Source organism: Centropristis striata, chromosome 2 (genome assembly GCF_030273125.1).
Source record: "Centropristis striata isolate RG_2023a ecotype Rhode Island chromosome 2, C.striata_1.0, whole genome shotgun sequence".
Lineage (NCBI taxonomy): Eukaryota > Metazoa > Chordata > Actinopteri > Perciformes > Serranidae > Centropristis > Centropristis striata.
The window spans coordinates 20,213,731-20,226,116 of NC_081518.1; the positions used below are offsets into that span (position 1 = coordinate 20,213,731).

Sequence of the window (12,386 nt, forward strand, 5' to 3'; positions counted from 1 at the left end):
ATTTGTGTTAAATCCTGCACAGGTCCTGCAAATGACAATGAAGTCTGTGTCTCACTTTGGCTTTGAATTTGTGTCTGTCTTTCTTCCTCTTAGATACTCTCTCTTGTGGTCAGATAGATTGAGGACAGATAAGAGCAGTCTGACATTTTGGGAAATGTGTTTGTTATCTTACCAAGCATCAGATCTGAAGATTGAAATCAATTTCACCTTAGTGCACTGTAAAAAAAATGTCTGTAGATTTTACGGTGAAAAACTGCTAAACCATGACAGTAAATACTGTAAAATGATAAATGGGTTAATTCAGTTTCAGTAACAATGAAACACCATAAATGTATATGTCAGCCAAAACAGTATTTTTTACAGGTTTTTTTTGGGGGGGGGATACATTACTCCACTGTAAAATACACTGGCACCATGTTTGTAGCAAAAATATACTGTAATATATATACAAGCCATCACTGTAATTTTTGCATTTATCTTTTGTAAAAAATACTTTTTCTCACTGTTAAATGTACTAAACATCATATCTCTAACAGAAATATACTGTAATATTTAATGGTAAAATCTTTAATTTATGCTGCATTAATAAAATATTTTCTTGTCAATTATATGGAAGAACAGTGTTTCTTTTGATGGAAAAACTTTTTATCTATACAGTAAAAAATGGCAATCTTAAACGTGAAATCAACAGTGCCAATATCTTTTTTCCGTAATATTAAAAAAAGTTCTACCGTATTTATTACGGTAAAGTTCTGGCAACAACAGCTGACGTTTTTTTACTGTAAGTTTACTGTTTTTTTTTAACTTTACAGTGTGCATCAAGTAAAAGTGAACTTGTGAGTTCTATCTCTAATATAGCCTAGGTCAATTCTTGGTCCTATATTATTCTCCATTACATGCTTCCATTGGGTCAGATCATCCATCGCCATTATATCAATTTTTCAATGTTACGCAGATGACACCCAACTGTATGTCCCACTGGCCGGTAATAACAGAAATACCATGAGAGCTTGCATCTCTAACATGAAAGGCTGGATGTCACAAAACTTCCTCCAGCTGTCATTATATACTTCACTATACAATGAAATTGAAAGTGCCTCTGCATAAGGTGCATAGTTATGACAAGCATAACACAAAACAACATCAGTAAAACATTTAAAAATACCGAGCTAAACAAGGACAAAACAAGAACATGATGTAATAAATAAGTATAAAAAATAAATAGATGACTACTGAGAATGCTATAATTTATAGATGAGGTAGATTGTACACTTGCACATATCAATTGTATTGCACATGTCCGTTTATTGCACCTTTTAATTAATTTATCCTGTGTGGATGTTGAGAGTTCTGAGTGTTGAGAGATCTGACAGCCCAGGGAAAGAAGCTGTTTTTCATCCTGCTCATTCTGCACTTAAGGCTTCTGTAGCTCCTCCCAGAGGGCAGCAGGCTGAGCAGGCGGTGACCTGGGTGGAGGTGGTCACAGGCAATCTTCCTGGCTCTGGAAAGACATCGGGAGCTGGCGATGTTGTCCAGGGATGGCAAGCGGCAGCAGATTGTTTTTATCAGCTGACCTTATCACCCTCTGCAGCTTCTTTTTATCAGCTTCTGAGCAGCCAGCAAACCACACAGAGATGGAGAACACTAACACACTCTGGATGGTGGAGCAGTCGAAGGTTACCTGCAGCTTCTCCTCAAGTCTATTCCTTTTTAGTACTCTCAAGAAGTGGAGTCGCTGCTGGGCCTACTGATGAGTTGTTTGACCAGGTCAGGTCCTCTGAGATGAGAGTCCCCAAGGATTTGAGGGTGGGGACCCTCTTCATGTAGTCTCCATTGATGAAGAGAGGAGCCGTGTCAGTTTTATACCTCCTGAAGTCCATGACCATGACCTTGGTTTTTATGGTGTTGAGGCTAGACGCTAAAGTTATTTATATACAATTGCTACATTGATACAAAGTAGGGATGTCCCGATCAGGTATTTTTTGCCCCCGAGTCCGAGTCATTTGATTTTGAGTATCTGCCCATACCGAGTCCCGATCCGATACTTCTATAATACATTTGCGCCGCATCGCAGTCGCTGGGCATTTTTTCTTTCCTCTTTAAAGTGTCTTGCAGCGTGGGCTGACTTGTCTTCGGCTGAGTTGTCTGGGTAAACTCAGCGTAATGTGTTGGGTGTTTGTTTTTGAGGTGACGTATCATGTTTGTTGTATTGAATGCAGCCTTTTCCTTGCCACCTTTTGAAATTCCCAGTTTACATACCTCACAGTTTGCAATCACAGTGTTATTTTCGTCCACTTTAAAATACTTCCAGACTGCAGACATACTCACGCGTTGGTTTAAACTGCTGCCGTGTTGTTGGTTTTTTTCTTATTATTATTCTTCTCTTCTACTTCTTCTTCTAATGACGGCGTCACCAACTGTAAGGTGCATTAGCGCCACCTAGGTTGGAGTTGAATTTGGATGGAAAGCTCAATATATTATCTCATCCTATAGTGGTAACAGACGCCTGTTACTGAGGATTTTCTGACCGAATCTCTTTCACATATATTTTTTATTGTTTGTTGTTTTGCAAGTTGATCAGACTAGACTCAGATTGGTTTTAGAGTCTCACATTGTCTCATGTTCATAATGATTTCTAAAATGTGTTTATGCCAATAAAGGTTTTTTTGGTAAACCTCATTTGTGTTTTCTGTGTTAGAAAGTTATTTATCACATTGGGTTGTCAACAGAAATTGTAAATGGACAACAAAATAATTGTTTGAATGGAATCTTGTGATTGTTGTTAGAGTAGATACTACACTGGTCCAGCCTGACAAACCATGCCGAGCCCCATTCAGCAGGTTTGAACCAGTCAGTCCACAGACTGTCAGTTCCTGTTAAAAAGGACAAATTTAAAAATCAGGGCATGTTGTGTAGGATATGCAGAAAAGCACTCTCTCTCTCTCCAGCAGTCAGTCATGGTGTGAGTGGCAGGGCCTCGGGCTAACTGGTGATGGCTTCCATATGCAGCGGCCTGCTGCCACACATGAGAGAGCAGCAGTGAGTGGCAGCTCTCAAACCTCAATCTGCATTTCAAACCTGGGAGAAGAGCAAATATGTATGTTTTTTGTAAAGGGTGGGCCATGAATTTTATTTGACAAGGACATTATAGTTCCAGCTCCAAAAATTGCAAAGCACGTTCTGCTTCCTTCTCATATTTTTTTTCAAACTGCCATCAACAGTCATACAGCAAGAACTCCTCAATGACACAGAAGCTCAGCAGCACAGTTTACTCTGGTGCCAGTGAAAATGCCATGAATTGCCTTGTATCTGCAAAAATATGCAACACAATTCAAAAATACTGAGAAAAATTCAGGACAAAATCTTCAAAACTGGATACACTGTTAAAATATGCTAGCACTCATCTTCCAAAGTTTTAGGCCCTGTTTACACGAGGACGCTTCCGATAAAAATGACAAAATATTTTATAAGAAGTGCCTTCCGTTCAGACGGTGACGGCGTTTTTGGAGCTTAAAAATGCAAAAATCTGAAACCACCCTCCAGAGTGTAAAACTGTAATCCGCTCCGCTGGAGCATGTCCGTCTACACTGCCAAGACACAAAACTCTGCTCAGATCTGCTCACGTCACATACGTGTTTACGCCACATACATGCTCCAGTACAGGGAAATAAACAAACATGTGGGATTATTTCCATGCGTCGGACCTTCAAGCTGCTCTGGCAGCTCTAATAAACTTACAAGAGTCTTTCCACCAAATGTACAGGATATGTACAGATAGTATTAGTGAACAGAGAAGGATCTGTAATTACCTCTATCACATTTAGGATGTACCAATTGGTCGGAGGCGAGGCAGACGGCTTTGGACGAGACCTGGGAGATCTAGTGGATGGTGGAGAACTTTGTGGAAGGAGTAGCTGATGAAAATACGTGGCGTGAAAACTTCCACATTCCCAAAGATACTCTTATCGCTTTAAGTGATGCCGCCTGGCATGCATACCAAATCCAATTTACACACTTTAGCGTCACCATATGCACGCAGATTTCCTCCTGAAAACGCTCATCTAAATGCGGAATAAAAAGTGAAGACACAATGCCACTTTTGCATCTTCTGTTCAGACAGTAATCATGTAAACTTAGCCTTATATGTATCAGTATTATATGTGTAATGTTGAATACTAGTTTATGAAATAGAAAACTTGGTTTGTGTATCCTTCATGCGGTATAAATGGCTCACCATGGTCATGATCCGTGAAAAAAGAAAACAGTTACGCTGTTTATATGTATAATATGAGATTTTTTAAATTATTATTATCAAATGAATTACTTTAAAGGGTGGCCTTCAGCACATTTCTTATCAGTTTTGCATCAAATTGTATTATCAGTTGTATGCAATCCATGTCTGCAGTGCATTGTGTGGTTACTAAAGTGGTGAGATCCAATGTGATATTTTTTCATGCCCCAAATCCCCGCTGCTAGCAAATATTCACCTTTAATTTAGCCTGTATCTAATTAATGGCATTACTCAGTGACCACAGCCATGTACAGTAGGACTAATACAGAGAACATTTATTTTGAAGAGTTTCTCTTTCAACAGACTATACTAGGCGCAGTGCAGAGCTTAATGATTTCACTGTGTATTAATATGGTTCATTAAGTTTGGACAAGGAAAATAATATTTTCTTGTCATCTTTTAATTACGGTTCAATTTGTGTTCAAATGAAAATACAGAAGATCCAGGAAGTACAGAGCAGACTGTATCTGTAAGTACCAGGGGACCTTTTTGTCCCAGTGATGGTTCAGTTATCATCTATGGAGTTGTCTGCTGGGGCATCAGCATCTGGACCGACAGGAATAAGGAGTGTCTGAACAAAATAGTCTAAAACAAACTAACAAACAAACAAGGAGGCCAGCTCTTTTGTGAAAAGTTATGCATGTTTTGAGGCCAAGATGGCCAAATTTGTCTTGTTGCACCGAGATAAACCCAAAACAGCCAGAACTCGAATGAAAATTGGTGCGATGTTACCCACAAGTCCACATGTCCATTATGCAATATGATTATACAGTGCAGTTTAGGGCAAAAAACAAAAGTTTTCTTCACTTAACGTAAATTAATATTTTTTTGATACTGGGGTCCCAAAACAGTCTTGGAATTGCATGAATTGGATGTGAGGCTACTGGTCTGTAGTCATTAAGTTCAGCTGGACATTTTATTTTTGGTACCGGCACATCACAGGAAAGCACTCGCTCCAACTGTAGACTGAGGTTGAGGATCTTGTGGAGAGGTTGACCCAGTTGGGCAGCACAGTCCTTGAGCAGCCATGGACACACATCATCTGGGCCAGCAGCCTTCCCAGAGCAAAGTCTTCCCAGTTCCAACCTCACCCCCATCTCTGTGACAGACCAGGGTGGAGGCTCAGGTACTTTGTACACATGTTGAAGAGGAGGAGGAGGGGGAGGAGCAGCATTGGCATTGGGTGAGGCCGCTGTATTGAATCTGTTGAAGAACTGGTTGAGTTCATCAGCTCTTTCTACATCACCCGCCCCTGGCTGTCTTTTCTTGTTGTTGTAGCCACAGATGGTGTTGATCTCTCTCCAATTTCAGGGATGTTGCTGTTCTGTGGATTTCTCTCCAGTTTCTTCTTGTATTCCACCTTTGCCATCTTTAGTCTCTTCTTCAACTTGTATTGTACTTGTTTGAGCCATGCTTTGTCACTATATCTAAAAGCTGCCTTCTTATTATTGAGGATTGCCTTTAATTCAATAGTAATCCAAGGTTTGTTATTGTGGAAACAGCGTACAGTCCTAGTGGATAAGGCTGTGTCTCTACAGAAGTTGATGTAATCAGTAAAGTAGTCAACCTGTCTGTCAATGTCCATACTGTTCTCCTCTGTTTCCAGCAACACATTCCAGTCTGTACATTCAAAGCAGTCTTTCAGAGCCTCAGTTGCCTTTGGTGTCCATTTCCTGACTGTGAGTTTAGTTGCAGGCTGCCTCCACACAGAGGGTTTGTAACAAGTCTCCAGAATAACTAAGTTGTGATCTGATCTTCCAATTGGGGGCAAGGCAGTAGCTCTGTAAGCTTGTTTTACATGTATCATCAACTGTATAAAACCAGTCTGGTGGGAGGAGAGGGAAACATGATTGAAGTCTCCTGATATTATCAAGAATGCTTCTGGGTGTTTAGTCTGTATCCTAGCAACGAGGTCATGTAGAACTTCACATGGAACTTCAGCAGTTGCCTTGGGTGGAATGTACACAAGTATTGTTATGATATGACTGAACTCTCTCGGTACATAATATGATATCATACTAACTGCCAATAATTCATCGTCTGGACAGCAAATCTTCTCCTTGACAGTCACATGTGCAGGACCGCACCATCTCTGGTTCACAAGTAAAGCCAAGCCCCCATCTTTTTTCTTGCCAGTAGCTTTAGCATCTCTGCCTGATCTGATGTTTTGATTCAACCATGTTTCAGTAAAAAACAAGAGACTACACTCACAGTTTACTTTCTGAGTTTTCACCAATATCTCCAGTTCATCAGTCTTGTTGGGCAGAGAGTTGACATTCCCCATGATGACGGCAGAAAAGGCTTATATCTCCACTTCCGAGCCTTAACTTTTGCACCGGTACGGCAACCACAAAAACATTTTTTCATTTCAGCTGGAATAGGGTGATGGTGTCCTCCAGACTTGCTCTGTTTCAATGAAAAAAGCTCCTCTCTTGAATAAACTCTTCTCTCCACAGAAGTATCCATCAAAAATATAATAAAAATACATAAAAACTTTGCAAATTTGTGCAAAGTCAGAGAGCTACCAAATTATGCTGCTCCTCCATGAAGCGCATTCCAGACTACAATAGATAAAAGTAACACCTTTATCCTGTATGCAAAAAAAATGGTTTCTGCCAAAAAGTTGGCATATCTTTACAGGGGACACTATTGGGTACCCACAGAACCCATTTTCATTCAGACATCTTGAGGTTAGAGATCAAGGGACCCTTTTAGCATTAACATTAAGACTGAGCCTGCTACCTGTCAAAGACAAAAAAGTCCTCCAGAGAGCCTGTCTCAGAGAGTTAAAAACACTTGACATTGCACCAGTGCCTCAAAGAATTAAAAAAATACCCCTCTGTGTCAGAGAGTCCTCCTAACCCAGAAGTTGGAGGAATCCAAGGACATCATGGAAACTTATCTGAGATATCTGATTCCTTAATTTCTTTAACTAAGCTACACATGCCAAAATAAACAACAATCCAGCTCTAACACAGAAGATGGGAATCTGTCATATCAGCGTTTGCATTGAAGAGCAAAACTTTCATACAAGCTATGCAGCGAACGACCACAAAACATTCCTACACCCATATCCTCATGATCAACCGCCTCGATGAAGTCTGCAAGTTGTAATGTCATATAAGTACTATCAGTTACCTATTGGTCTGCTGCAACAGAGCTCCATCTTTGGTCCAGCTGATTTTGGGAGGAGGGAAGCCCTCTGCAGGACAGAGTATGGTCAGTGATCGGGTCGTATTGGTGAGGAGGGCGCTGTGTCCAATGCTGATGTTGATGTTCTTCTGAAAGGTCAGAGGAAGGCTCTGCTGCTGTCTGGTAATCACTGGTCTATCCCCAACTGTCTCCAATGAAGAGCGCTCTGACCAGTTGGGCAGTCTGTCTGTGGAACAGATGAGGTAGAAACACAACATTAGGAGCAAGAGTTTCATCCATAGAATTGAAACCAGGACCAACATGCTGGTCTGCCAATATCACAAACAGATGTTGTCCTAAAAGTGGTGGTATTTGCTCTTATAAGAAACACAAGCAATATACGTATATTAGCCGTGTTTCCATTAGGAGAAAGAGTGGCCGCTTGGAAAGTCTCAGGCCCTCTCAAATGGACGCTCACTCAGCGTTTCTCTGCTCCAGAGCTAACTGTTAGCCTATTAGCAATGTGCTACTGTGTACCTCGTTCCGCAACGCTGGACTGCACTATGAAAAGGCAGGAAATCATGCCTTTGCGGGATCACTATGAACGCCTTAAGGCGAAGAGCTGGCACAGATCTTTGTGGGATCACAAGGGGCTTATGTTTATTGTCGTTTGTGATTACTCGCTATTTTGCTGGCTTTTACAAGTGGCCCGTGTTGTTGTGGCGTTGAGTACTCCGTCACATCCTGCTTAGCTTTCTATCCAATCAGCGACCAGGCTTTTTTCAGGGGAGAAAAACAGCCCTGCTCTTTGACAGGGCCAAAAAAAGTCTGGTCAAACGACCTCTCTGGACAACTCATATTCAAATTAGGGGCGTTTCGCCGAGTGAGACCCCCTCATTCCGGGTATTCAACTGTAGTGGAAACACGGCTATTAAGATCTTGTTAATATAAGACAAAATACAACTTTTTCTATAAATGTATTTTGTATATACCCTTTAATAAAACCAGATATAGTCTCATATGTATCTTTCCGCTAACTTCACCAAGGCCATCACTGTCACCTTGATCTGGGCTGCTTGAATGCATTTTCTGTAGGCTGATTGTCCCAAACATTGTAAATAATGAAAGAAAATAGGATATGAGTCATCTTGTGTTAACAATATAAAAAAATAATGGCCAATACGGTCGTTCTTGACTTCCATATTTTTATGAGTCATTGACAAACGAACTATCCTGTTGTTTAGGGATGAGGATAAGTTACTAAAGCATGTCCATATTTTTGTATCAAAAGAAATTTATAACTTATTTATTTTGGGTAATTTGTCTGCATGTGTGTGTCCATGGTTGTTATCCGTATATGTCTGTAATAAATGATCTATGTTTGTAATCACTTGATAAAAGTGGTTTGGAGTTCTTTCTTAATCTGGAATTATAATTACCTTTATCTTGTCCTGCTCTCTCTGTAGCCCTGGCCCAGAGTTGGGTCGTAGACATGTGGGTCAGCAGTGAGGAGATGAGCTCTGAGGCCTGCTCCTGTTGGATCTCTCCTCTATCAGCCTGCATGGTGATGTTAATCAGCCTCTCTGCCACCTGTGGCTGCAGTGAAGCCTCCTGGACACCAGGGGGCAGCAGAGAAAAACCAATTCTAGCCCATGGCAATGAAATGTCTAAGGCGTGCCAATGGCAACTAGGCAGCACCCAGTTGGGACTAGTACTGGCAGTAGAAGATGGTCTGCCAGTGGACCTGCTGTCACTACCTATCAGCTGGAGGGTGAAGATGTCTGAGGCGGGTCCAGCGACACACTTGTACACCCCATTGTCCTCTGCAGCCAGAAATTGGATCTTCAGAGAGCCTGAGTTGTTGATACCCAGGCGTTTGGAGCTGGAGATGGGACGTCCGTCTTTTAGCCAGCGGATGTAGGCTTTGGGGAACCTTCTGACGGGGCATTTGATGACCAGGGAGGTGTTGGGTAGGAGGTAGGCGTGGCCACCGATGGTCAGGTGGAGGCGTTTCTCCTTGCGGGTCTGGATGTAGATGTGGTGCACACCTGTGAGCTGTGGACACCGTTTAATCCCATCTCCATAGCCTCTGGCCTTAGGTGGACGTCTCACTGTCTGTCTGACTTGGTTGTTGTTCACTGGAACCTGCTGGGTCTCTTTGGGTCTCATCTCTTTCTTGTGCTCTGTTTTACAAATAAAGAAAGTGGAAGGCTGTCAGACATAAGAAAGTCCATAAAACTAGAAGGAGACATAAAATAGGATTTTTTTTTTTTAAAGTGACTCCTTTCTTTGTTTAAATGCATTTTTTGTTAAAAAGCACGGCAACTTTGGTTTTGTCTGTTAAAATCCATTCACAATATGTGGATGTTGTAACTTTATAGGTGAAAAACGTTGATTACATTTTTAAGGAGAGAGCTGCATCTTGCACATATTCGCACCAAAGACATGTAAGTGCAAAAGCTGCAATACATTGTATTAACTTTCAGAGGTTTTGCTGCCACATCCTTACTTGGTCTGTAGAGGCTAATGCTACCTAAAACAGGCAAACATTGCTATTGTTGTGTAACTGACATGACTGGGTCAGTTCACTGACTTTATGACTCTTCTCTATTTGTGCTGCTGTTACTTCATTTTTTAACATTTATCTTTTATCCTGTAATTAATTGCTTTTGGCCCCAGTGGTCGCTTGACTTCTAAGGTTGCAGCCTATGAGGGATTCTGCTATGGGGAAGGAACAATGAGGGAGGGAAGCAGGATTATATTTGTATTCAAAATTTAAACTATTTGTATCGTTTTTTTCTGCATTTGCAAATAAAGATTTGTTCACACAATTAAAAAAACACAGATCTTTGTCAATGGTCCTCTCCAGAACCTCTGGGCACACAGATAGAATCATTTATCAGATCTATTGTGAGTTGCACTCACATACATTGTAAGTCAACAAAGAGGCCTTCTATATTTATTATAACATAGGCTGTACGGCTGCACTATATTTGACATTGAGTATGAAAGCTATGTGAATTCCACAAAGCCTGAAAAGGGGCGTGGGCCAAACAGTGTGACACCTTTATTTATGCACTGTCACGCATGTCAGCTGAAGGCATAACGCAGAATAAATCCTGACAAATAGGAGCAGTTTGGGTCAGTGTGAGTAATGGTGGTTGTAAACCATACTGAATGATGGTCATACTTAGACTATGAGAAAATTCAAATACCTCCTTCATTTGCCTTCTCTTTTGGAACTCCTGGGCCAAAGGGCAATTGCCAAATAGACTTGATACCATTAAGTCAAATAAAATATTGCGAGAAAAGACTTTTGAGAAAGCGCGAAAGAAGTTGCATGGTTTAAGCATAGTAGGAAAAATGGGACAGCAGTTCAAGGCCATTGTGATTATTGCTGGATGGAAAGCCCTGCTGACCACATGCTTTGGTAGTGGACACAGTGCAGACATGTATTTTTACTCTTACCTACTTTTGTCTGAAAAAAAAAAATAGATTTGGGAACATAATAACCTTTTAGCACTTTTAAGTATTCTTCTTCTGCTGTATTTTCAGAAGGGACCAAGCAATAAGGGATTTCTGAGGCTGATACCAATAGTGACTTCAGAGGGGAAAAATTCACAGATTAGTTTTTTGGTGATTCAATATTATGATTTTTTTTTTAGCTTAAATGAAAATACACCTTTTTTATTTGGACACTGCAAAAGTATTTGGAAGGCTGCTTAATTAAACAAATATATTTTCTTCAAGCATTTTTAACATCAAAATACATTATCATACATTTTACATTGAACATTCAATGTATTACACGGCCAACTACATCACCATCTTTGGAGAAGTCATAAGCACACTGAACACGTAAAATAAGAAATTAACTCTTAAAACAAGATAAATCATCTAACACTTCTAAATCTAAAGGTTTTTTTACACAAACAAATCAAACAAATCATTGTCAGTGCACTCTGCTCGGACCAGTTCATCGCTGCTTGCAGCTTTCTTATTTTAAGCGTACAACATGCTTATTTCTAGATTTAATAATCTTAATTTAAGAAATCTTATCAAGTGAAATTATCTGTCCATGCAGCAAGATCATTTCCCTCAGATTTAGTGTTTTTATCTTGTTTTTAGACACACTTTTTTTTTTTTTCACGCAGTGTGAGAATTAATTCCCAATGGTGGCAGGTGGCACCAGTGTGCCCTGGTAGCCTCAGCCACCAGTATGAATGTGTGTGTGAATGGGTGTATGAGCGTAGTGTGTAGTGTAAAGCGCTTTGTGCATTCCATTTGTAAATCACCTCAAGCATCCTTTTCTGCAAATATATGTTTTGTACACAATTTTCATATCGGTGCATATTGATTAACATACGCACAGCTACTGATAGATACCAAAATATCAGATATCAGGCATGAATGAGAGCGTGAATGGTTGTCCCTCTCTATGTGTCAGCTCTGTGATAGTCTGGAGACCTGTCCAGGGTGTACCCCACCTCTCACACAATGTGAGCTGGAATCGGCTCCGGCCCCCCTGCAACCCGAGTTCAGATAAGCAGTTAGGGATAATGAATGAATAACTGTAGGATCAGAGATTTATGTAGCTCTATAAAGCTTGAATCACACTCTGTCATCTCAAAGGGCCCACAAGTTTGCAGTGAAACAGAATGACAATTCTCATAGAGTTGCTGCTATAGTGGATACACATTGTTCTGCTTCTCTCCTGATGACGGCTCGCTTTGTTAGTGACCTGTCACTCAAGCCACGCCCTATATCATATGATTCTTTATCTTCTATTTTCTTCTAAATTGGACCATTATTTACACTATTAACATCAAATTGTCTTGAAGATTTTTACTGATTCTGAGGTAATAAATCAAGTGAGAAGTTTTCTCATTTTTTAATGGACCGAAATGCTTTTGCAGCCGCCGTCAGCACCCCCTGCTGGAATTTTCGGTAGAATGCAGCTAAA

The 12,386-nt window shown here is 40.5% G+C and overlaps 1 protein-coding gene across 1 annotated transcript in view; it reads right to left on the minus strand.

The window, feature by feature from the left end:
- LOC131992999 (ADAMTS-like protein 1) overlaps positions 1-12,386 on the minus strand; it is an 83,642-nt gene that overhangs the window by 37,414 nt on the left and 33,842 nt on the right. Inside the window, exons 5-6 of the mRNA XM_059358728.1 lie at positions 8,863-9,606; positions 7,430-7,670 (exon numbers count right to left, since the gene is read on the minus strand). Of these exons, the coding sequence (XP_059214711.1) occupies positions 7,430-7,670; positions 8,863-9,606 (985 nt within the window). The remainder of the gene's footprint in view (positions 1-7,429; positions 7,671-8,862; positions 9,607-12,386) is intronic.